The following is a 27,545-nucleotide window of genomic DNA, read 5'->3' as shown; positions in this document are numbered from 1 at the left end:
TGTTGTGGAATTGTTAGATTACTTGTTAGATATTACTGCACTGTCGGAACTAGGAGCACAACTATTTCGCTACACTCGCAATAACATCTGCTAACCATGTGTACGTGACCAATAAAATTTGATTTGATACGAATGCCAAAAAGAACATGCAAAATAGGTGGGGCTCAAGCTAAATGCCCCACCTGCTCTGAATGACAGGTCACCATTTGATATTGGAGTTAAGAAACATGTTTATTTAGACATTATAAATAAAAATATATATAAACAATGGCATGTTGACACTGTCATGTTGATCTGAGCCTTGCTGTAGGAAAACCACAACAGGGTTGGCCTTTCGGCTGTCACAGATGCACCTCCCACGACTTCACTCATTGCTTTTCATCCACAGGTGGTAACCTTACAACACAAATGCACAGTAAAATACAATAAAATATATAACATTTAAACCTAACCTCTCAACCGAAATTCTCAATAAAATAAACCTCACTAAGGGTCCACTGGGAAACAGGGGTGGTTCCTATGCTTTACACATGCAGGGAGTTGTCCATAGCCCAGATCAAGGAGAACCTGTGTTGAGAGGTTACATTTGTATTTTATTTTAGGGAGATAACTAGCCTCGTGAAACCAGTCTGCTACCCTAGAAGACAACATTAGTGGGCACTAGGCACGGTTCCTTCTCTGTCTGTGAAACACAGGCTACATACTCCAGTCCAGTAGGTGGCGGCAACCGCCATTTATAACTTCAAGGGAAAAGAAGAGGAATGTTGATTGACAGACCGGAAACAAGCCGTCTTGAGAGGAGGCAAGATGGCAGCCCCGGCAGTGGCTGAGTTTCAAAGAGCCCAGTCTCTTCTCAGTTCAAACCGGAATGCATCTATCGATATTTTACATTCGATAGGTAAGTATATAGCTATAACATAACTTGTAGTATCCACGTGTCTTGGACGTGTAGATTATCGCTAAAAGAGTCCCTGTCCATGGGTTAGAGAAGTTAGCTAGCTAACTTAGCTAGTAACTTAGTAGCTTGCTAGCTACCGTACTTTAGCTCAATGACGTACCGGGCTGTGAGTCAGCAGCAGTGACACCGGTAGCTAGCATGCTGTGCAGTTGGCTAACTATTTTGCTTGCGTATATAATTAATAGTGAATGGTAATAATACTAATAATACTAAATGGTAGAAGATTCCGACACAGACAGAAGTGATTCCAACCGTATACCCATCGACGCAACATCGCGGGACTTTCGGGAACGCTTGCGAAGCAGACTCAACAGACCAGACCGGGATTTGGGGTGAGAATAGGGACGGACGCCTGCTACACAGACCCCGTGGGCTAGTGGTCACCAACCTCAAGATCACTTTCTGAGTCAAATTTCAAGCCGAGATTTACCGCTCAGATTTTTTTTTAACATTACTTCTTTAAAAAACGTGAGCTTATGCAAAATTAACCTATTAAAACAGCACTGTAGTAATAAGTTGAGTATGTACCGTTTTTATATAAATATACATCTACCCAATTAGGAATCTCTATTTTCTACCATGGTTTTTGCTTAACTATGTGCAGTAGGCTATAGGACCTATACCTTATCACCGCATATTGGCTTTACTTGAATTGCCCTGTTATTTTTCTCAGAACAGTTAAAAAATAATAATAATAATCGAGGTAGGCTATATGATCACACTGGCAATAGATCAGTTGTATTTCTCCTGATGCACAGCTGAGTGAGCATACATTTAAGTAATGACCTTTTTTTCTATTTTACTGGGCTGATGGTGCCTGTTTCTGATGGTCAGTCTCAGCGCCGGGAGAGGGAAACAGAGTGATGGTCCGCCTCAACATCCTTCCGCTCTCCATTGACACTGACCAAAAAGGGTCACTGTCTTCCTGCTGATGGCTAAACTCGAGTCGCACCGCACAAATTCATGTTACTCGCACAAATTAATGTTGTTACTCCTATGACCAGAGACAGTAAAATATTCCTTGATATTAAAAAATACTTAGGCTTGCATTATTATTAGGGGCTTATCGAGACACTTTCATACTCATTCATTGCAGCTGCAGTGCTGGTTGTAGTGCAAATGGAAGTAGGGAGAATGCACATTTTATGGCTTATAAAAGTGTTGAATCGAAAGTGTTGACAGTGCTTAGTAAAAACTTAAACATGAACTCACTCTTAGCAGTATTTGTTGACAATCTCTCTAGTCATGCTTTTGAAATCTCACAGTATCAACTCTGTTGTAGCTTTCTTTAATGCCTGCTATGTTACTGCAAACCTGGTTAGCTGAGCCATCCGATTGGCCAGTGGTAGGCCTATAGGGCAGTTACTTTATTTGCTCCCCCTGGGCCTGCCATGAAGGCAGAGTTTGTACCTTCAGACTGGAGAATGACCAATATACAAAGTGTTGGGGCTCAAGTAGGTGGATATTCAATATCATTATATTTCAAATTTGGATGACAACATTTCCCAGAGACAGCCATGTACAGTGCATTCAGAAAGTATTCAGACCCCTTCTCTTTTTCCACATTTTGTTACCTTAAAGCCATATTATACCGTTCATTAAATGAATGTACACACAATAAATTAAATAGCTACACACAATACCCCATAATTACAAAGCAATAACAGGTTTTTGGAAATTTTTGCACATTTTTAACAAATACAAAAACATACCTTTATTTACATAAGTATTCAGACCCTTTGCTATGAGGCTTGAAATTGAGCTCAGGTGCATCCTGTTTCCATTGATCATTGATGTTTCTACAACTTGATTGGAGTGGTAAATTAAATTGATTGGACATGATTTGGAAAGGCACACACCTGTCTATATAAGGTCCCACAGTTTATATTGCATGTCAGAGCAAAATCCAAGCCATGAGGTCAAAGGAATTGTTCGCAGACCTCTGAGACAGGGTTGTGTCAAGGCAAAGATCTGGGGAAGGGTACCAAAACATTTCTGCAGCATTGAGCATCCCCAAGAACACAGTGGCCTCAATCATTCTTAAATGGAAGAAGTTTGGAAGGACAGTGCCTTCCTAGAGCTAGCCAAACTGCGCAATCGGGGGAGAAGGGCCTTGGTCAGGAAGGTGACAGAGCTCCACAGTTCTTCTGTGGAGATGGGAGAAGCTCCAAGAAGGACAACCTTCTCTACAGCACTCCACCAATCAGTGGCCAGACGGAAGCCACTCCTCAGTAAAAGGCACATGACAGCCCGCTTGGAGTTTGCCAAAAGGTACCTAAAGGACTTTCAGCCCATGAAAAACAAGATTCTCTGCTCTGATGAAACCAATATTGAACTATTTGGCCTGAATGTCAAGCGTCAAATCTGGAGTATAGACAGATTATTTCACTTAAAATTAACTATCATAATTCCAGTGGGTCAGAAGTTTACATACACTAAATTGATTGTGCCTTTAAACAGCTTGGAAAATTCCAGAAAATGATGTCATGGATTTAGAAGCTTCTGATAGGCTAATTGACCATTTGAGTCAATTGGAGGTGTACCTGTGGATGTATTTCAAGGCCTACCTTCAAACTCAGTGCCTCTTTGCTTGACGTCATGGGAAAATCAAAATAAATCAGCCAAGACCTCAGAAAAAAATTGTAGACCTCCACAAGTCTGGTTCATCCTTGGAAGTAATTTCCAAATGCCTGAAGGTACCACGTTCACCTGGACAAACAATGGCACGCAAGTATAAACACCATGGGACCACGCAGCCGTCATACCGCTCAGGAAGAACACACGTTCTGTCTACTAGAGATGAACGTACTTTGGTGCGAAAAGTGCAAATCAATCCCAGAACAACAGCAAAGGACCTTGTGAAGATGCTGGAGGAAACGGGTACAAAAGTATCTATATCCACAGTAAAACGAGTCCTATATCAACATAACCTGAAAGGCCGCTCAGCAAGGAAGAAGCCACTGCTCCAAAACCGCCATTAAAAAAGCCAGACTACGGTTTGCAACTGCTCATGGGGACAAAGATTGTACTTTTTTAAGAAATGTCCTCTGGTCTTATGAAACAAAAATAGAACTCTTTGGCCATAATGACCATCGTTATATTTGGAGGAAAAAGGGGGGGCTTGCAAGCTGAAAAACACCATCCCAACCGTGAAGCACGGGGGGTGGTAGCATCATGTTGTGGGGGTGCTTTGCTGCAGGAGGGACTGGTGCACGTCACAAAATAGATTGCATCATGAGGTAGGAAAATTTGGTGGATATATTAAAGCAACATCTCAAGACATCAGTCAGGAAGTTAAAGCTTGGTTGCAAATGGGTCTTCCAAATAGAGAATGATCCAAGCATACTTCCAAAGTTGTTGCAAATGGCTAAGGACAACAAAGTCAAGGTATTGGAGTGGCCATCACAAAGCCCTGACCTCAGTCCTTTAGAAAATTTGTGGGCAGAACTGAAAAAGCGTGTGCGAGCAAGGAGGCCTACAAACCTGACTCAGTTACACCAGCTCTGTCAGGAGGAATGGGACAAAATTCACCCAACTTATTGTGGGAAGCTTGTCGAAGGCTTCCTGAAACATTTGACCCAAGTTAAACAATTTAAAGGCAATGCTACCAAATACTAATTGAGTGCATGTAAACTTCTGATCCACTGGGAATGTGATGAAAGAAATAAAAGCTGAAAGAAATAATTCTCAATACTATTATTCTGACATTTCACGGTCTTAAAATAAGGTGGTGATCCGAACTGACTTAATTGAGACAGGTTCTTTTTTACTTGGATTAAATGTCAGGAATTGTAAACTTCCGACTTCAACTGTAACCTTTTTAACTATGCAAGTCAGTTATGAACAAATTCTTATTTGCAATAACGGCCTACCCCGGCCAAACACTAACCTGGGCCAATTGTGTGCCGCCCTATGGGACTCCCAATCACGGCTGGTAGTGATGCCTCAAGCACTGAGTTGCAGTGCCTTAGACTGCTGCTCCACTCTGGAGCCCATGGGAGAAACTCCCCAAATGTAGGTGTGCCAAGCTTGTAGTGTCATACCCAAGAAGACTCGAGGCTGTAATCGCAGCTAAAGGTGCCTCAACTGAGTAAAGGGTTCTGAATACCTATGTAATTGTGATATTTCAGTTTTGTTTTAGTTTTTTCAAACATTTATGAAAACCCGTTTTTGCTTTGTCATTGTGGAGTATTGTGTGTTGATTTGAGGGGGGGCGACAATTTAATCAATTTGAGAATAAGCCTGTAACGTAGCAAAATATGGAAAAAGTCAGTGTCTCCAATCTGTCTTTTAGTTATCAAAATTCTCAACTTAATTTAATGTACCAGCGGAGAACTTTGGCCATATCCTTGTCAGTGCCACTTTTGTTTGTTTTTGGACAGTAATTTGTTTCCAAGTTAGATGGATGTCATATTACACATTTTTCCAGTTAAGTGTTGTAGAATTGCATGAAATGTGTTTATAAATGGCCAACGTTTTCCTGTGTGAAGAAATGTAGGCTCAGATATATCCTATAGTCTAGGCCTACACTAAGCAACTACAAGTAACTTGAGTTGCGTTCTCATGCAAATCAAGACAGCTTACAACTAAGTCTTCAATAAAACTCAAAAGGCGTGACTTTTCTTGAATTAATATATTGAAAACGTTTGAAACTGCAAAATACAGAAAATAATATACTTTAGTATTCAATTCACACCGACATACTGTAGCTGTACATTATACATTTGAAGTTGCATAAATACAAAGCACGTGCTAAGGTACCATGCATCTGGCATGATGCCAAACCATATAGCTAATTGTTACTCATATGGTAATTGGCTAACTCCTTTCATTACTCTAATAATGTACAACCATCTATGTAGAATAACAAAGCATATTACACTAGAAACAGTAACAAAACTACAGTATTGTATATTTTACATGTTTGCATGACGCACGAGCAAAGTAATACAGCTAACGACATACATTAAAGGCATTGCAATTTGTGTGAGTAAATGCAATCAACCAACATTGATATGTAAGCAACTCTATCAATAACAATATTATCATCATTCGCTAAATGCTTGAATCGAACTTACAAACAAATATTTTCCAAGGCTGAAACTTGACAAGAAATACAGTGCCTTGCGAAAGTATTCGGCCCCCTTGAACTTTGCGACCTTTTGCCACATTTCAGGCTTCAAACATAAAGATATAAAACTGTATTTTTTTGTGAAGAATCAACAACAAGTGGGACACAATCATGAAGTGGAATGACATTTATTTGATATTTCAAACTTTTTTAACATTTCAAAAACTGAAAAATTGGGCGTGCAAAATTATTCAGCCCCCTTAAGTTAATACTTTGTAGCGCCACCTTTTGCTGCGATTACAGCTGTAAGTCGCTTGGGGTATGTCTCTATCAGTTTTGCACATCGAGAGACTGACATTTTTTCCAATTCCTCCTTGCAAAACAGCTCGAGCTCAGTGAGATTGGATGGAGAGCATTTGTGAACAGCAATTTTCAGTTCTTTCCACAGATTCTCGATTGGATTCAGGTCTGGACTTTGACTTGGCCATTCTAACACCTGGATATGTTTATTTTTGAACCATTCCATTGTAGATTTTGCTTTATGTTTTGGATCATTGTCTTGTTGGAAGACAAATCTCCGTCCCAGTCTCAGGTCTTTTGCAGAATCCATCAGGTTTTCTTTCAGAATGGTCCTGTATTTGGCTCCATCCATCTTCCCATCAATTTTAACCATCTTCCCTGTCCCTGCTGAAGAAAAGCAGGCCCAAACCATGATGCTGCCACCACCATGTTTGACAGTGGGGATGGTGTGTTCAGGGTGATGAGCTGTGTTGCTTTTACGCCAAACATAACGTTTTGCATTGTTGCCAAAAAGTTCAATTTTGGTTTCATCTGACCAGAGCACCTTCTTCCACATGTTTGGTGTGTCTCCCAGGTGGCTTGTGGCAAACTTTAAACAACACTTTTTATGGATATCAGAGTCTCCCACCTCCCACAGAGTCTCCCACCTCAGCTGTAGATCTCTGCAGTTCATCCAGAGTGATCATGGGCCTCTTGGCTGCATCTCTGATCAGTCTTCTCCTTGTATGAGCTGAAAGTTTAGAGGGACGGCCAGGTCTTGGTAGATTTGCAGTGGTCTGATACACCTTCCATTTCAATATTATCGCTTGCACAGTGCTCCTTGGGATGTTTAAAGCTTGGGAAATCTTTTTGTATCCAAATCCGGCTTTAAACTTCTTCACAACAGTATCTCGGACCTGCCTGGTGTGTTCCTTGTTCTTCATGATGCTCTCTGCGCTTTTAACGGACCTCTGAGACTATCACAGTGCAGGTGCATTTATACGGAGACTTGATTACACACAGGTGGATTGTATTTATCATCATTAGTCATTTAGGTCAACATTGGATCATTCAGATATCCTCACTGATCTTCTGGAGAGAGTTTCCTGCACTGAAAGTAAAGGGGCTGAATAATTTTGCACGCCCAATTCTTCCGTTTTTGATTTGTTAAAAAAGTTTTAAATATCCAATTAATGTCGTTCCACTTCATGATTGTGTCCCACTTGTTGTTGATTCTTCACAAAAAAATACAGTTTTATATCTTTATGTTTGAAGCCTGAAATGTGGCAAAAGGTCGCAAAGTTCAAGGGGGCCGAATACTTTCGCAAGGCACTGTAACTAGTACTTTTGGGTGTCAGGGAAAATTTACATTTTCTTTAGGAGTGTAGTGAAGTAAAAGTAGTCAAATATAAATAGTAAAGATACCCCAAAAAACAACTTTAGTACTTTAAAGTATTTTATACCACTGGCCTTTGCTGCTGGACAATGAAAGTAAGTTGATTTGAAAACCAATAGAACATGAAAGAAAAAGGCTACTGGTTTCAAAGGCATATGGAAGTCTTTATAAAATGATTGCCTGCACATTTGGTTGGATTTTGGCTAGGCTACTTTGAAGCAAGGTAAAACATGCCTCATATCTAATGAAACGTTCTGGTTTCAAACAATTAAGCATGATTTTGAAATGCGTACTGCCTCCAGCTCATTGCAAAGTGCTGTGTGACGCACTGAAGCCTGCCTAGTTGCCATGCACTTGAATGGTGACAGGGAAGCGTACTTCAATTACCAGTTGAGAGAGAAAATGTGCTTTTTGTAATCGTGGCCTATATATTAAAAAATTACACAAATTGCCTTTAGAATTGTTGCAAAATAATTGGGCTTATCAAAGCTGTTTGAGCTGTATCAGAAGCTCTCGCGCTACATAGACCGGTATTTCAATCAAAGAATAGGCTAAAATGCACTTTTTCATGGCTACTGTTTGCTAGCATGAGAACAAACTTTGGTTTAGCAGTCGTTCAATCTTCTCATGTAGTAGGTGGGATAATGGAACAATTCGGAGTACAATTCCATATATATCCCTTGATTGAGGTACGTTTTCCAAGCCATATCTTGCACCAGCTAAGCTGTGTTAATCTAAACAAAAGGCATTTCCAACCTTCTACTGTAGCTGAACGTATACGTTAAGATTGGAATCATCTAGCTAGCTAAATATTTTTTAATTTACCAATCTAGCTAAATGTTAGCGAATGTGATAGCTATCTGACTAATGCCTTTTTTGTCAACATGATGACAAATCAAATTTTTCAAATTTCAATAGCTCTTTAACCATTACTTCTAAAACTTTCAAAACTGGTTCTAGCTAACCCGATGGCATAGGCGCACATAGCGCAATAGCGCCTTCGTGACGTGATCTGCACACCCCAAACAAGGTTCATAATGTACACTCAGTGGGCCTACATATTGCACACCTTTTGTGTTTGTCCATTTGCATCTCATGAGATTTTACGAGAATTGTAAAAGATTCAACTTTCAATAGCTCCTTAGTCTTATGGCCTACAACCCTCAAACGACTCAGAATATCCACTGTGTAGCCTGATATGTAGCACAACCTTTTGTTTGTTCATTTTCATCTCACATGACTTTACATTCATTTTCGATGTTTCCAATATCAATAGCTCAATAGCTCAAATGTACACTGACTACCCTTCTATATTGCAGACCATTTTGTTTGTCCATTTTCATCTCACATGAGTTTTGTAAGCTTTAGAATTTCAATAGCTTCAATAGCACCTGACCTCAAACAAGGTTCAGAATGTACACTCAGTGGGCCTACACATTGCACACCCTTTAGTTTGTCCTTTCCCCCTCCCACCAGGACTTTTTTTTATTACCTTCTAACACGATTATCCGATATTACATTTGATGCAAAATCAACTTTGGTTGCATGGATATGCAGGTCTTGGTGTGCCATTGCGCTACAAAAAAACATTGGACTTATAATTTTAGTTATTAACGTTTAAAGACGTACCGGGGGTTAGGGGGTTAGGGAATTTGTAAAAGTCGTAACAAGGTTTCCGTAGGTGAACCTGCGGAAGGATCATTAACATTGCCAGCCACCGGTGAGGGCTGTGATCCAATAACAAAACTCTGCTGTGGGCATGGTAGGGCAGGGGGAAAGGACTAACTGTTACGGATACAGGTATCCTGTGTGTGTGTATCCTGTGTTCTTTTCTCTCCTTCTCCCATCACAGGTGAAAATCATCACTCCCCAATCAGTCAACAATCAACCACCAATCAGAAGACACACCTCCTCCTGTTTCCTACCCTATCACAGTTCCTTCCCCATGGTTTAAAAACCCCATCATTTGTTTGCTCTAGAGCTCAATCTCTCTGTAAATGCCATGTATGTAGAGCTCTGTGTTTCACTCTCTCTTTGTGTCTTGGACCTCTCCTTTTGTTTGAGCACCTCCATAGCACTTTGTCATCACCTGTGAGTATTGTTTTTGGTTATGGTGTTTGTATTTGATTGCTGGTGGGAAAAGGGGAAACCAAGACAAGTTGCCCATGGGCATACACTACCCGTAGGTGAACTTTGTTAAATACACTAGTTAGAACTGGGCGGACCACCCACTGTATTTTTGGTTAGTTAGTTAGCTGTTAAAGTAGGCTAGTCTAGCTTAGGGGTGTTTTGAATACTTATTGTTTCTTTCCTTGGGTCCAGCTCAGCCCCTTTTCCTGCTCCCCCCCATTACCGTGTGTTTATAAATAAACCTTGAGTTTGACGGTAGATTTCAGTTGTCCTGGTTATTTCGTTCACACTTTTACTTTGTCACAATTATAATTTGCATGAGTTATGTTACGCGTCTCATTACCATCCCCCCCCTAGACTGTCGGGCCAAAAGGGATTCGTAACACTAACTAAAGGGCGTGCAATGGGTAGGCCCACTGAGTTTACATTCTGAACCTTGGTTGAGGTCAGTAGGTCACATGACCAAGGAGCTTTTGAAATTTGAATGTAAAAAGTTTGTACTTTGTACTAATTCAATTAGGAATTAAAAATCCTGTTCACATTTCCACATGTTTATTAGCGTTGGAAAGCGAATGAATGTCCAAATTGTGAAAATAAGACCTGTCCAATGTTGTGCACAATTTTTCCAACATCATGACACTTATTTGGAGTCTGTGGCTCAAGTGGTTTGAAAGCTATTGTCACACTTTCAAACCTCAATCTGTTGAATATCCAACCTGAAACTGTCTTTACCTCGGTGTAATTTCAGTAATGTTAGCTAACTAGCTACACATTTATGTTGGTAAGTAGAGCCAGCTAAATCAGATTTATTGACAGCAGAAGCTCAACAGATAGTGGCTCAGCCTTTGTTACATTGACTGCTAGCGAACTGTGTCCAATGTTGGACCCAGGGATCATTTCCCCCAGCTGGCTGTCAACTGAAAGCAGTGACTTATAAGTGAGCATTCACACTGATTTGACAACAACTGATTATGGCATGTATTATAGTTTGCACATTTTTTCTCACATATAGCCTAGATTTTGCCATCTATTACGCTAGGTCTACGTGTAAAAGGTTGTGCTGCCAATGTCAACAAGTATTCTTCTATTGTTTTTTTCCAGTAAAGCGGGACATCCAGGAGAGCGACGAGGAGGCCGTCTGTGTCAAAGAGCAGAGCATCCTGGAGCTGGGTGGTCTGCTGGCGAAGACGGGCCAGGCTGCAGGTGACACATCCTCCCTCCCTCATCCCCTCCAATTTCAGGTGGATAAGTGCAGACTCACATATCACCTCTACTAGAGAATGATGCTGACTAGGCTTGTCACGATACCAACATTTTGCAAACAATACGATACCAGGCCAAGTATCACTATACCGAGTAGTATCGCGATACCATGGTGGAAGAAAATCTGTGGCCTAGCATCCTGTTCGCCCCGTCCCCAGACGCTTGTTTACGTTTTTGAAACGTTCTCCAAAAACCTGTCCCTGAAATTCAGACTTCTACTCAATACAACACATTGAATTTAACTTCACACAGTTCAGTATATAATGTAATACTGCATAGAATGGCTGATTTTGCTAATATTTGCAAAGGCCTACCTGTGATTTGGCAGGAACAATGGGAGGAAGGAATACACATTGGTGGAGGCTGCTGAAGGGAGGATGGCTCATAATAATGGCTGGAACGGCGCAAATGGAATGGCTCCAGACATTTTCACGAGCCCGTCCTCCCCAATTAAGGTGCCACCAATATCATGGGATATACATGCATAATGATCTGCATGTCAAATGTAACAGAAGACTCATCTGGGTCTGCATCTCTGCTCGCTATCACAGCAAAATTATATTTAAAAAAACTGATGGGGGAATCGACGTGAGTGAAAAGCGGGAGGAGAGAAGCAGGTGAGAGGGCTGGTAGGGTCTAGGGGATGGTGCTGGTTGACAGCTGCCACGTGATAAGCGTATGAAATTGAATTTATTAACAAAGCTGACTTTTATAAACATTTTATAACGGACACCAGCAGGTTCTTTAGATCGATAGGGATGAAAAAGTCAGTAGTGTCAAATGAAACAGTACTACAGTATTCTTAAATGGTATCATGATGTTTTGGTACCATGGTACCGGTATACCCATAGGCGGCAATCCCAGGGGGGATGGGGTGGACGCGCCATGATTTGTCCCACCCAATAAATTACTGTCAACATAACTATTTATTTCAGTAATATGCCATGAAAGCACTTGTGCTGATTATAGACACTTAATAGCGCCTACATTTCAAATTATTGCGAAATTCTATCATCTGTCTCCTACTGTAAATAAACTGCACACTGTGTGTCGCCAGCAAAGACGGAAATCAGAGCATTTTTCAGTATACCACAATGCAAAGTAAGAACCCTAGTAGCCTAATATCTCAAAGACTAGTTGATAAAATGTTCATAAGAGAAATGTGACATGTAAATGTTTCATAATGATGTCATTAGGCAGAGCGGGCAACAGATGGCACATAGACAGCAGAACTGGGGACAGATAGGCAGGGACAGACTGGCAGAGACAGGGAGTCAAATCAAATTTTATTTGTCACATACACATGGTTAGCAGATGTTAATGCGAGTGTAGCGAAATGCTTGTGCTTCTAGTTCCGACAATGCAGTAATAACAAACAAGTAATCTAGCTAACAATTCCAAAACTACTACCTTATAGACACAAGTGTAAGGGGATAAAGAATATGTACATAAAGATATATGAATGAGTGATGGTACAGAGCGGCATAGGCAAGCTACAGTAGATGGTATTGAGTGCAGTATATACACATGAGATGAGTATGTAAACAAAGTGGCATAGTTAAAGTGGCTAGTGATACATGTATTACATAAAGATGCAGTAGATGATATAGAGTACAGTATATACATATGAGATTAATAATGTAGGGTATGTAAACATTATATTAGGTAGCATTGTTTAAAGTGGCTAGTGATATATTTTACATCATTTCCCATCAATTCCCATTATTAAAGTGGCTGGAGTTGAGTCAGTGTGTTGGCAGCAGCCACTCAATGTTAATGGTGGCTGTTTAACAGTCTGATGGCCTTGAGATAGAAGCTGTTTTTCAGTCTCTCGGTCCCAGCTTTGATGCACCTGTACTGACCTCGCCTTCTGGATGATAGCGGGGTGAACAGGCAGTGGCTCGGGTGGTTGATGTCCTTGATGATCTTCATGGCCTTCCTGTGACATCGGGTGGTGTAGGTGTCCTGGAGGGCAGGTAGTTTGCCCCCGGGGATGCGTTGTGCAGACTTCACTACCCTCTGGAGAGCCTTACGGTTGTGGGCGGAGCAGTTGCCGTACCAGGCGGTGATACAGCCCGACAGGATGCTCTCGATTGTGCATCTGTAGAAGTTTGTGAGTGCTTTTGGTGACAAGTCTCCTGAGGTTGAAGAGGCGCTGCTGCGCCTTCTTCACGATGCTGTCTGTGTGGGTGGACCAATTCAGTTTCTCTGTGATGTGTACGCCGAGGAACTTAAAACTTACTATCCTCTCCACTACTGTTCCATCGATGTGGATAGGGGGGTGTTCCCTCTGCTGTTTCCTGAAGTCCACAATCATCTCCTTAGTTTTGTTGACGTTGAGCGTGAGGTTATTTTCCTGACACCACACTCCGAGGGCCCTCACCTCCTCCCTGTAGGCCGTCTCGTCGTTGTTGGTAATCAAGCCTACCACTGTGTCGTCCGCAAACTTGATGATTGAGTTGGAGGCGTGGGTGAACAGGGAGTACAGGAGAGGACTCAAAACGCACCCTTGTGGGGCCCCAGTGTTGAGGATCTGCGTGGTGGAGATGTTGTTGCCTACCCTCACCACCTGGGGGTGGCCCGTCAGGAAGTCCAGTACCCAGTTGCACAGGGCGGGGTCGAGACCCAGGGTCTCAAGCTTGATGACGAGCTTGGAGGGCACTATGGTGTTGAATGCCGAGCTGTAGTCGATGAACAGCATTCTCACATAGGTATTCCTCTTGTCCAGATGGGTTAGGGCAGTGTGCAGTGTGGTTGAGATTGCATCGTCTGTGGACCTATTTGGGCGGTAAGCAAATTGGAGTGGGTCTAGGGGGTAGGGTGGAGGTGATGTGGTCCTTGACTAGTCTCTCAAAGCACTTCATGATAACGGAAGTGAGTGCTACGGGGCGGTAGTCGTTTAGCTCAGTTACCTTAGCTTTCTTGGGAACAGGAACAATGGTGGCCCTCTTGAAGCATGTGGGAACAACAGACTGGGATAGGGATTGATTGAATATGTCCGTAAACACACCAGCCAGCTGGTCTGCGCATGCTCTGAGGGCGCGGCTGGGGATGCCGTCTGGGCCTGCAGCCTTGCGAGGGTTGACACGTTTAAATGTTTTCCTCACGTCGGCTGCAGTGAAGGAGAGTCCGCATGTTTTAGTTGCGGGCCGTGTCAGTGGCACTGTATTGTCCTCAAAGCGGGCAAAAAAGTTATTTAGTCTGCCTGGGAGCAAGACATCCTGGTCCGTGACGGGGCCGGTTTTCTTTTTGTAATCCGTGATTGACTTTAGACCCTGCCACATACCTCTTGTGTCTGAACCGTTGAATTGAGATTCTACTTTGTCTCTATACTGACGCTTAGCTTGTTTGATTGCCTTGCGGAGGGAATAGTTACACGGTTTGTATTCGGTCATGTTTTCGGTCACCAGCCCTGATTAAAAGCAGTGGTTCGGGCTTTCAGTTTCGCGCGAATGCTGCCATCAATCAATGGTTTCTGGTTTGGGAATGTTTTAATTGTTGCTATGGGAACGACATCTTCAACGCACGTTCTAATGAACTCGCTCACCGAATCAGCGTATTCGTCAATGTTGTTGTCTGACGCAATACGAAACATATCCCAGTCCACGTGATGGAAGCAGTCTTGGAGTGTGGAGTCAGATTGGTCGGACCAGCGTTGAACAGACCTCAGCGCGGGAGCTTGTTTTAGTTTCTGTCTGTAGGCAGGGATCAACAAAATGGAGTGGTGGTCAGCTTTTCCGAAAGGAGGGCGGGGCAGGGCCTTATATGCGTCGCGGAAGTTAGAATAGCAGTGATCCAAGGTTTTTCCAGCCCTGGTTGTGCAATCGATATGCTGATAAAATTTAGGGAGTCTTGTTTTCAGATTAGCCTTGTTAAAATCCCCAGCTACAATGACTGCAGCCTCCGGATAAATGGATTCCAGTTTGCACAGAGTTAAATAAAGTTTGTTCAGAGCCATCGATGTGTCTGCTTGGGGGGGAATATATACGGCTGTGATTATAATCGAAGAGAATTCCCTTGGTAGATAATGCAGTCGACATTTAATTGTGAGGAATTCTAAATCAGGTGAACAGAAGGACTTGAGTACCTGTATGTTGTTATGATCACACCACGTCACGTTAACCATGAAGCATATGCCCCCGCCCCTCTTCTTACCAGAAAGATGTTTGTGTCTGTCTGCGCGATGCGTGGAGAAACCAGCTGGCTGCACCGACTCCGATAGCATCTCTCCAGTGAGCCATGTTTCCGTGAAGCAAAGAACGTTACAGTCTCTGATGTCCCTCTGGAATGCTACCCTTGCTCGGATTTCATGAACCTTGTTGTCAAGAGACTGGACATTGGCGAGAAGAATGCTAGGGAGTGATGCACGATGTGCCCGTCTCCGGAGTCTGACCAGAAGACCGCTCCGTTTCCATCTTTAACGATGTCGTTTTTTTGGGTCGCCGGCTGGGATCCATTCCGTTGTCCGGGGTGAAAGGCAGAACACAGGATCCGCTTCGCGAAAGTGATATTCTTGGTCGTACTGATGGTGAATTGTCGCTGCTCTTATGTTCAGTAGTTCTTCTCGACTGTATGTAATGAAACCCACGATGACCTGGGGTACCAATGTAAGAAATAACAACTAAAGAAATAAAAAAACTAAAAACTGCATAGTTTCCTAGGAACGTGAAGCGAGGCGGCCATCTCTGGTAAGTTTGAGTCTTTGTTTGGCAACATTATGAAAGGTTCTCTTTTTTTAGACTTGTAAAATAGGGACATAATTGGACAATGCCATGGATACCCCCACTCAACTTAAACTGGTGACTGAACTAATTTGTTTAAGGCAATGGTATTGCTGTAGTTTTGGGTACCGGTGGTATGGAAAACACCTTATTTATTTTCTAGGAGACAGACTGTGAGTCAGTGAAGGTGGTGAAAGGGAAAGAGCCAGGGAGAGAGACTTCAGAGGACAGTGTCACAGCCACGGCAGGACCATGTGTCAACCTTGTTGCCAGCAGCACCAGTATAGGGGAAAGTGTCACAGCATTGTTCAGTTACCTCAGTGATGGCACAAAACCATATCAGCCACACCCACAATTTATAGAACCGCAAACTCTTGCCAAAGTGAGTGTTGACGTTTCAAGAGAAATGGTTTCGCGATTTCCCCTGGCTACCTTATAATCCATCAATAAAAGGAGTGTTTTCACTGTAGCCAAGGGTTTTCAAGCCAGCCATATTTTGGCCAAAAAGCAGATGCTGCCTTCATTAGTGCAGGATTTAGGAACTGGAGAAAATCCATTGTAAAATTCACAGCACATCTAAACTGCCTAACCCACTGCAACTTTGTAACTGTAACAGCACACCAGCTAAATCCAATCGTGCCCTGTTATCCAGCGCGTGGGGTAAACGGCAGGAGGACGCAAGGCATGAATTGCTTGATGAAAATGGTTAGTTCGGTGCAGCATGTGGCAAGACTGGGACAAGCCTTTAGAGGCCACACAGATGACAGTGGGAATTTATACCAGCTTTTGAAACTTAGGGGACGATCCCATTTTACTGAAGTGGTTAACAGAGCGTACCGCAATGTACACAGGCCCCAAAGCACAGAAGGAAATTCTGAACATCATGGCCAATAGTCATTCGAGGCATTGCAGCTGAGATTAGGTCTCTTCCGATTGTACAATTTTCAGTAATTGTTGACGCTACTCAAGATGTCTCTGGTGCTGAACAGGAGAGTGTCTGCCTGCGTTATGTTGACCATGACCTTATCCCTTATCCCTAAATAGGATATTGGGTTATACAGGGTGTCGGAGACAACAGGCGAGAGCATTGTGAAAGTAGCAACTGATGTGTTGTTGAGGCTCAATTTGCCCATGTCTGGCTTACGTGAGCAGAGTTGGTGCCTCAAACATGGCAGGAAAATACACAGGTGCACAGGCAACTGTGAGGAGGCAGCAACCATTAGCCCTCTATGTGCATTGTGGAGCACACTGTGTAAATCTGATTACACAGGCTGGCTGCTCAGCCTCCCCACTGATCCGGGATTCCCTTACTTGGGTCAATCAGTTAGGTGTCCTCTATGGCCAGTCAGGAAAGTTTAAGGGCATATTTGAATCAATTGCCATGCCTGACGATGCACATCTGACCACCCTAAAACCTCTATGTCCAACAAGGTGGGCTGTGTGGAATACTGCTAATAGAGCTGTGCTATGGCATTATGAGCGGGTACTAAGCAGCCTAGAGGAGATGGCAAAAACTGCATCCAAGACAGCTTCAACTGCCAGTGGATTATTTGAGCACTTCAGCATAGGCAAGACTTAGGCCTCACACTTGCCTCTGCTGTTCTTGGAGAGCTTGAATCCTTTAACATTTCACTGCAGAAAACTCAGACTGTCTCTGGTATGCAGGCTGCAGTCGAGTGTGTGTGCTGTCATCTCTTAGAGGCAAGAGAAATTACGAAAGCTACCTTGCACTGTATGAGAAAGCAACAACATTGATTGAATCCATTGAGACAAGACGATTTGCTGGAAAAGCAGTGGACCACTATAGGGCAGAATTTTTTTTAAGTGTTGGATGGTGTGGAGGTTCAGTTTGGTGACCATTTTGACCAGGACAGTCTAAATGTCCTGCAAAAGGTGGAAAGAGGGGGAGTTGGATGAGTCTCTAGATCAGTACCCTGAGCTGAACATAGATTATCTTTCAGTGCAGTTGCCTCTCTTTCGCAACAAATAACTCTGTAGCAGCAGTGGGGAGGCAGCAGAGGTCCTCAAGGAGGCTTCCAATGGAGGTGCGGGGGGTTGTTTCACCAAGTTGAGGTGCTGGTCAGAATTTTGTTTGTGGTGCCAATGTCTTCATGTGAGACTAAGAGGAGATTCAGTGCACTCCGCAGGATGAAGACTTGGGTATGGGCTAGCTTGGGCCAAGAGAGACTGAATGGCATAGTTGTCTGTAATGTACAATGTATAGGCTGGACAGTCTCGCGGGAAATTGTTTGCCAGCAATTTGTTGGATCCATTGAAACCGACAAATATATGTTTGGTTCAGTAGTGTGTGTATAGCAGTGGTTCTCAACCATATTTTGAGGCAAGGTTTTGAGCAGTCCTCATGGACCCCCACCCCCTCTATATTATATGTAAAGTTACTGGAAACCTTGTGGTACTGAATATGTTCATTATACTTTTTTATTTCACAGACCCCTTGCAGTTACACCAGGGACCCCTAGGGGTCTACATACCCCTGTTTGAGAACCCCTGGTATATAGTAAATTTGTTCTTTTGTTTAGTAGTTTTTCGTACATGGCCGTACACTTACTATTTATTTTGTTATTTTATTTAAAATGGCTTATTTTGTGACATACTTGTCCATAGCTTTTGTTTGAAGAGTTGACACTGACTGAACAATAAATAAGTATTTTTGAATGATATTTTGGTTGATTTATTTGGGTTAGTAGTTATTTCGCTTTTAGAACTGTACTTATTTGGGGCTTTTTGTTCTTGTAAAGCTGTTGTAGTAGATTCAGGTCAGTGGCACATATTTAATGACTATATAAATGTATCAGAAAAAGTCAAATGTCAATTCAATACTGAGACCAACTTTGATGGTTCTCAATGGAGATTATTTTAGATGAGATCACACCATGCTCATTGTACAGTATTTACGAAAACTGCACCCATAAACAGTGTACAGTACCATTACCACCTACTGGCCTTTCTTGGTATTGCTGGTTGTAAATACAAACACCTGCAAACATAGTGGTCTGATAAGGTACACTGCTATAACTATTATATGTAGTAGTAGTATTATAATGATTTAAACATTTGGACAACCCTTCAGTTAACTACCTATCAATTATCCAGTAGTAGTGATTATGGTTCCTCAATATGCATTTAACATATTACAATGTAAGCTATGTGTTACAGCACTACTTTTGGTGAGAATTTAATGTAATTGTCCCCTCAAGTTGATATCAGATTTTCGTCCCTGGGTATAACGTGCAACACTTATACTGACTAGTTGTCATGATTTTCAGTATGGATAGGAAACAAATCACGAAGCTGTGGAAATTAACTTTTTCTATAATGTTGAGTGACGGTGACAAGTTTCTCCTTGACTGTGCGTAAGTTTGAGATTTGATTACATTGCATGCGGACTGCCCAGAATTACTGATCTACAAATCACCTTGTATCCCAAATACCTAGTCATTGTGATCAACATTAGTGTTTCTGTTCCTCACCTTGGTTTGCTTTAACTGATCCCCTCCAAAACTGCTGTCTGGGTCCCTCAGAGCTGGGCGGTCTCCTGAAGTATGTGCGGCCATTTCTGAATTCCATCAGCAAGCGGCTGGTGCGCTCGCTGCTGGACCTGTTTCTGGACATGGAGGCAGCTACAGGCCAGGAGGTGGAGCTGTGTCTGGAGTGCATCGAGTGGGCCATGGCTGAGAATAAAACATTCCTCAGACAGGCCCTGGAGGTGAGGAGTGGAAGAGGGGACCCCACTGGAAGAGAGCTGAGCGGGAGCACTGACATGATGGGTTTGGTTCGCCTCACTAAATGGTTTACAGTGGATGGAAATTAAGCCCGTCTTGGGGTTCTTGAGTCTATTTCGCTCTATGTAGCGCTGCAGTTCTTGCTTCAAGGGCCATTGGTGGATCTTGATGACACATTTCAATTCTGTCAATTTGGGAATTGAGTTGAAATTCCAATAGAAAATTCTAAAATTGTTCATTCTTAAAATGGACCTCTTGTGGTTATGTTAGATGATTTCAGAGGTGGTGGTATCCTTGACTTTCTCTCTCTCTCTCTCTCTAGGCTCGTCTCATCTCTCTGTATTTTGACACAAAGCGGTATCAAGAGGCGCTTCATCTAGGTGTGTTTTTTGTTTGTACTGAAACAAAAATATTAATCACAACAAAAAGAGCAGAATATGATTACAGTTGGTATTCCTAATAAGTGCACATCAGATACATGTTAACTCTGTTTTATACACTTCAGTTGACCAGTCCCAATTAAAGTACTTTAAAAAATGCCCTTCATATCTGCCAACTCTGGCTTGGTGTATTCATTCATGTCTCTCCCTTTCTCTCCATCCCTCCCTCCTTCCATCCCTCTCTCCCACAGGCACCCAGCTACTCCAGGAACTGAAGAAAATGGATGACAAGGCCCTGCTGGTGGAGGTACAGCTGCTGGAGAGTAAGACGTACCACGGCCTCAGCAACCTGCCAAAGGCCCGAGCTGCCCTTACTTCTGCACGCACCACCGCCAACGGCATTTACTGCCCGCCCAAGCTACAGGCCGCCCTGGACATGCAGTCAGGTCCGCTACTCTCCATTCGCCTCCCCTACAACACCCGCCACTAGTTAATTCTAATGTCCACTGTGTAGGAGTGGCCTCTGCAGTTTAAAAATATATTCAGTGATTTATTAAACATGTTATAATTTATATTTAAATCATTTTAAAGTGGTAGGGCATCAGCTCTTCCACATCCGCCAAGCATAAAGGCCCGGGTCCTAACTAGACACAGCTGCAGGTTGACTTTTTCTAGTTGTACAGAGGTGGCCATGCAGATTTTCATGTTTACCTCATTGCGCTCAGCTGGTGTCCTGGGTCTAAATCAATCCCTGATTAGAGAGCAAGCATGACAATCAGCATTGCAACAGGACTTGAGGTCCAGATTTGAGCAGGTTGATAGCCTCCTCACCCCTCCACCCTTACAGGGATCATCCACGCAGCAGAGGAGAAGGACTGGAAGACTGCCTACTCTTACTTCTACGAGTCCTTCGAAGGCTATGACTCCATCGACCATCCCAGAGCGATCACCGCTCTCAAATACATGCTGCTCTGCAAAATCATGCTCAACCTGTAAGCAGCTGAACGCTCAACTCTATATGTTGTATGTAATGATGATCAGTGTGTAATCACTATACTTACTTATGATATAACTTTGGAATTTTAGTAAATATGCAGCACAACAGTTGGTTATGGAGTTGGTTATGTGTGGATAAGAGCTTAAGAGGAAAGTTGATGTCTTGAATGAGTAACCTGTTGTCTTGTTGTAGTCCTGAGGAGGTCCAGGGTCTCGTCAGTGGAACGCTAGCCCTGCGGCACGCCGGGAGACAAACAGACTCTCTGAAATGCGTGGTGCAGGCCAGCAATAACCGGTCGCTGGACGATTTTGAAAAGGTAAGAAAGAGCATGTTGAGTGATCTGAATAACAGTGATGCATTTTCTTAATTTGCTGTTTTTATCCCTTGCATTGTTTATCCCATATTGTAGGTTCCTTAACACCTGTTTTGCTCTTCCTCTCTTTCTATCCCCCTCTTTTGCTAAATCTTTACTTTCTCACCTTTCTCACTTCTATTTTCCCCACTTCTTACCTCTATCCCCCCTCTCTCCAGGCCCTGACAGAGTACAGAGGTGAGTTGAGAGAAGACTTCATCATAAGCACACACTTGACCACGCTCTATGACAACCTGCTTGAACAGAACCTCATCCGTGTCATCGAGCCTTTCTCCAGGGTACAGGTGAGCTTACAGCTGAGCAATTTGTGGAGGGTGGGCGCATGCTTTCCAGTCTAAGACTAGGCTTTTGTTCTTGTAAAATTCTTTAAGAATTTGTTAAGTCTGTAAAATCTGAATTTCTTTGTTTTTAAAAGTAGTAGGCTTGAAAAAGAGCGACTCGGTTTGGGCTGATCTGTGACCCGCTAGCACCTTCCCCGGTAAGAGGGGAATGAGGCAACCTCAGTTACACACAAGGGAACTTTATTGCTGTACACACTCACAGCAGACAGGGAATAGATGTTGGAAGGATGTGGTTCTGTAATACAGGATATAAGCAGTAATGAATAGGCTGTACACTATTAGCACAGCAAGAGTACTGGTAAGGACTGTATAAATATAAAGGACTGTATAGATCAAGACTATATAAGCAAACAATTATCATTATCTACTACCAACAGTAAATAGTAAACACACGTTACAACAATACCAACTCAGTTCTGCACGCACTCCTTCCCACAAGTCCCCTCAGAGGAGTGAACAGACACTGGCCTGTACAGTCAGAAGAGCTGTCATGTGTCCTGCCCACTAACAATGTACCCCTTAGCAACCCAGGTCACACATTGAGAGGCCAGTTTATTGTACCACTAGGGTTATGGGAAGTGGAGTGGGCAGCTTGAAAGGGTTGTGAGATGCTGATAGGTTACTGGCAGGGAATTCATAGCAAGGCTATTTGTAAAAGGCTAGTATTTGTTTAGCTTTGTTCAGCTTGGATATTTTGTCTTGTAAAGTATAAAGTCAAATTGCTGTGTTTATAAAAGTAATATTTGTAGAATTTTGTCTAGTATTTGTTTTGCTTTGTTGAGCTTGTGTTCCAGACCACTGACAAGTGGTGTTCTGTCTCCCCACAGAACACATTTCCACCCTCATAAAACTCTCTAAACTAAGTCATGGCTTATTCCACGACTAGGACATTAAATGGTGTCAGCACATCTTTCACTTATTTTTGTTATTTTGCCATGCCCGTTTGTTTGTTTCCTTAAACATTTGCTCTAATGTTGACTGAAGCAGTAATGTAAAGCTGTGTTGATTTGGTTTCTTCACTTCTACACAGGGAGATGTCGAGAGGAAATTGTCACAGATGATTCTTGACACAATTTCACGGTAGGTGTCTATGATAATGAAACATGTGGACAGTGAAGCTATCCTGGAGCATAGAGCCAAATTAAAACCTTTAGCTTTACTTCCCAAATAAATACATAGGGGAGTTTAAATCCAGATGTCCTCCTCACGTCATTTTAGTCCCATAGTTGTTGGGAAAATGTAATAATTAACTTCAAGTTAAAGGAAGACGATCACTTTTTTTTTTTAGGTCTGAGTTTTTTTTTTGCCTTTACTCTGTACCTACTTGACACCATCCCTCCACCTCCTTCTCTAGGTATTTTGGACCAAGGCGAGGGTGTGCTGATCATCTTCGATGAGCCTGCAGTAGACACAACATATGAGGCGGCCCTGGAGACCATTCAGAACATGCGCAAAGTGGTGGACTCACTCTACAACAAAGCCAAGAAGCTCACATAGGTCAGCCAGTCCCCTGAGCCGCTAGCAGAATTGGAGTCCTATAGAATAAATGTATGTTGAATATGTGTCATAGGTATGTATGACAGCCCTGCTTTGGAAATTATGGGACGGTTTCCCGAACACAGATTAACCACGTTCAATTGAGTATGCTATTTAGTCCATGACTAGGCTTGATCTGTGTCCCTAAATCTGCTGCACCAGCCTGCTAGTTAATATATTTTCCCTTTTGTCTCTTTCCAAAGAGGAGACCACCTGTACCCCAGCACAGAGCTTGTCCGGCAAGTTTGTGAAGCACTCCGGGGAGAGGGGGCGGTGTTCGGACTCAAACAACCCAGCAAGCAAATAAACCAACCGGCCAACCCACAAACTGACAGGGCTAGGCTGCCCCCCCACCCCCACCCCTCTTCAATTCAGTCTGGGTACATTTAAAATAAAAAAAACAGACATTACAACTACTGGCATCTCCATCACAGGTTTCTATGTTCCTCGGCATCCCCCTCCTCCCCTCTTTGCCGACCATCAGGGAATCTTGTAAAAAATGAACAATAAAGAAACAAGCATATACATAACATGTATGAAAGATCTCTGAAAGAGTGTAATTGGTGGGCTTACATTGCCTTAAGGTTCAGTTCTGTTGCCAAACAACCCCTGGCCAACCCATATGTTTTCTTGCCTTCACCCCCCCCCCCAACACACACAGATGGCAATCTGGGTCTGCTGGCTTTGTGCCAGAGTGGACAGAAGAAACGGACCACTGTCCCTGCGAACACACCACAGGAAAAGGACATAGTCATCGCCACACCGTTTTATAGTTCCCAGACCTGGGTTAATATATTGTTTGAAAATCGTTCAAGCACTGAGTGTTTGTTTTATCCTGCATGGGGTGCCAGGAGGGTGTGGTTTTCCTTTTTGGGACTTTTCTATTTGTTCCATTTCAACAGGTTAGCTTAATCGAGAACATATAAAGTACCTGATATGATCTCTAATAGTATTTTAATCCAGGTGTAATTGTTTCCTTTCCCTGCCTCCAATTCCAGTTTGTACATAATGTTGCCAGGTGTGTCTCTGTCAGGCCTGCCATGCTAACACCTCGCCCATCCCTTTTTTTATTTTTTTATTACACTAAACGAGAATAAAATAAGCCCTCTGTGCTTTTGGGAGTGGTGGTGATTGACCTGGTTGTATGTGTTGTGACTGGCTGACAGGGAGTGAGTTGGTTGTTTATTCCTCATGTATTAAATGGGGCTTACAGTTAAAAGCTGTAAGGTTTGGGGACTACTTTTTGCAAGGACTACTAGTCAACCATTTCCCATGAGACAAAAGACAAGTGCTAATAAATATATTGAGTGTCACAGCTTAATTTTCTGTTTGAAGGACCTAAACTAGATGGACTTTGCCTTGTTTTTGCCTATTACAATAATCAAATACCTTGATTTGTTTTCAAATCTATCGTGTCTGTATATAGAGTTTTATCTTGCATTCAGGTTCAGCATATGTGCTACATTTATCAGGGTAAATTAATTGTTACATTTTATTCAATTTTAGACAACTCAAACATAGGCAAAAGATGATTGAACAGTCAGAGCTGCAATGAGTCCTGGGTCTATTCACCAAACCACTTTACCCAGCTAGGGCATCTTAACATAGCCCAGTGCAGGTGTAACCTGTGCACCTTTTGGTGTCTGTCCCACATGACACCCTGTTCCCTATATGGTTTACTACTTTTGACCAGAGCCCTAAAGTGGTAAGTCATATAGGGAACAGTGTAATCTGGGACAGACACCAAAAGGTGCACAAGTTACAAATTAATGTCATTATGTAGCTACACTTATCAGACACCAGGGAGCGCTTTTGGATTAGAATTTTCACAAGTGAAATTGTTTTCTAGTTGGGTCATAGATGAAAGGGGAAAATAATCTCTTTAAATTTACTAATTTGGTAATATATGTCTTATAAATCCTTCATGCTCTGCTTGAGCCATGTTCACATTGTAATTGGTGTGTCTACTGTCTGTCTGACAAAAGTATTATGAAATAACAGGCTACATGCTTATTCAAGGAACATTTCACTCCAATCAGTTTGTCAGATGTTTTCCAACTTCAAAAATGGTCTAATCTAATCATTAATAAGACTGCATTTTATATCTCACCTAATTAACCTTTATGGAGCCACTTAGGGGTCTTGGTGGAGAAAAATAGACAGCCAGGCTAATCCATTCCTTCTTTTTTTAAATTATTTCCCTCTTTTTATTCGTTCCCTCTCTTTATTAGCTTCCAAGGTTTATGCATTCCCTCATGTTTTATTAGTTCCCTCTTCTCTTTAGGCTACCATGATGGTCCCACTTGGCCTATAACATATTGCAGCCAAAATTGTAATTATATTTAATTACATGCTTCAAATGGTGATGACCACTGACCATTCAATAGCTTATTTCCATATGCCATAGAGATTTTATATGCCTCTGAATCATAAGGGCAAATAATAGAAACGGCCATGCAAAATCACTCAGAATGCAAATTTGGTGTAATGATGTGCTCTCATCCTTAGGCAGGAATTCTGCTTCATGACCTTAAATCTGTATTTCGGAGGAGTTTATTTTAGCTATCTATACCCTAGCCTGGCAAATGTCCAATTGAACATATTGTAATTGCAACAAAGCAAATAGCTATCAGTGGCTTGTGTTAAATATAAAATGTGTCTACTCTGGTCTTGGCACGTGCGCTCCAGCCAACAACTGACAGATACAGTGCCTGTGCGGGTAGGCTAGTCGACATGAGATTATTATGGATAATAGCGAGAGTATTTGTATTTGTCAAACGGCAGTCAAGCATCGATCCTCATGTCACACGAGATATTTATTGGAAACCGGCATAAAACGCATCACCGTGCACGTTCACCACTCTGAAGTTAATCAATTTATTTCATCTGTAGCCTAACAAACTGCATGTTTTCACGAGTCATAGTGGGAGGACAACACACCATATCATCGCGTGACTCCCAAGTTTACTTAGATGTGATGGTTGTAGGCTATATCAATATATGCGCATAAAGGCTTTCCGCCCCCATTTCGCGCATAATACGTCCCCCCCCCCCCCCCCCCCCCCCGATAATAGTAGTCAGTTAACATGACCTTCATGAATTATGAGGCTTTTATGTGATTTATGTTTTATATTATTGGCCTACATAAATTCTTCAAAATTCACAAAAAGTGATGTTAGCTGTTGAGGATGATCTCATATACATTGAACAAAACGGGATGTATTTTGCCATAAGAAAATAGGGGGGTATATTCAAAATAATTTGTAGACAAATATTTTTTATAGTTGTAGGTAAAAGTGTCAATTAAACTTATCATGGTGGGAAAAGGGACTGGATCTCCCTAGGGGTTAGGGTTAGGCATGAGAACCAAGGAGGTTTAGGGTTAGGACTCAGGCCTCGGGAATGGTTGGGGTTAGGTATGGAGGCCAGAGAGGTTAAGGTTAGGAAGCAGGTCTCTGGGGTGGTTATGGTTGGGTTTTATTGGCCAGAAAGGTTATGGTTGGGACTCAGGTCTCTGGGGTGGTTAGGGTTCGGCACAGGGGCCAGAGAGGTTAGGGCTCAGGCCTCAGGAGTGGTTAGGATTAGGCATGTGGGTCAGAGAGGTTAGAGCTCAGGCCTCTGGAGTGGTTAGGATTAGGCATGTGGGTCAGAGAGGTTAGGCTTAGGGCTCAGGCCTCGGAGGTGGTTAGGCTTAGAATAGTTACAGATAGTCTTTCAAAAGGAAAAGTCTATATACTAGCGGATGATAGCTACAAGACCTATACATGCATATTTATGTAGATTTCTATTTAGAGATCCAAGCTGGTTTCAGGGCATTTTGTATTATTCTGTATGCAAATCTGAGATTTAGTATGGTATGTATGGTATGTTTCGTATGGTATGTATACATTTTTGGATTCCATCACCCATTTACGTTATGAATTACAATTCGTATATTATATCTTACGAACTTACAAAATGCATGATATGTTACGAATTCTAGCTAGGTGACTAATGTTAGCTAGCTGGCTAAGTAGGCTATGGGTTAGGGTTAATTTTAGGATTTAAGTTAAAGGGTTAAAGTTAGAGTTAGGGAAAGGTTAGCTAACATGCAAAGTAGCTAAAAACTAGTAAGTAGTTGAAGTTGCTCATTAGCTAAAATTGTCTGTGATGAGATTCAAACTCCATACCAAATGTCACATATCACACTAATTTGAATGTACCAGATTTAAAGTTACTATGTTATGTCTAGTCTATGAGACCATGATAGGGAGAGAGGCTACATAAATCCACAAGGAGTTCAGGAGTAATTTATATGAACAAAAACTAACGATTTAAGGAATAAAAAACAGAGGGAATGGATAATAAAATAGAGAGA

The 27,545-nt window shown here is 42.3% G+C and overlaps 1 protein-coding gene across 1 annotated transcript; it reads left to right on the top strand.

Moving 5' to 3' along the window:
- The first annotated feature begins 761 nt into the window (after positions 1-761).
- LOC110521930 (26S proteasome non-ATPase regulatory subunit 11) lies at positions 762-24,531 on the top strand. Its single transcript, XM_090233448.1, is given in 13 exon segments — positions 762-898; positions 10,936-11,037; positions 19,361-19,545; positions 19,884-19,941; positions 20,193-20,387; positions 20,789-20,933; positions 21,131-21,254; positions 21,470-21,599; positions 22,480-22,515; positions 22,687-22,720; positions 22,722-22,732; positions 23,007-23,149; positions 23,392-24,531. Coding segments are annotated over 12 exon segments (1,254 nt in total). The 5' UTR covers positions 762-807; the 3' UTR covers positions 23,392-24,531.
- The last annotated feature ends 3,014 nt before the right edge of the window (positions 24,532-27,545 follow it).

This window comes from Oncorhynchus mykiss, chromosome 4 (genome assembly GCF_057628025.1).
Source record: "Oncorhynchus mykiss isolate SJ-2025 chromosome 4, ASM5762802v1, whole genome shotgun sequence".
In the NCBI taxonomy this organism is placed as follows: Eukaryota; Metazoa; Chordata; class Actinopteri; order Salmoniformes; family Salmonidae; genus Oncorhynchus; species Oncorhynchus mykiss.
This window is presented reverse-complemented; position numbering and strand designations above follow the sequence as displayed.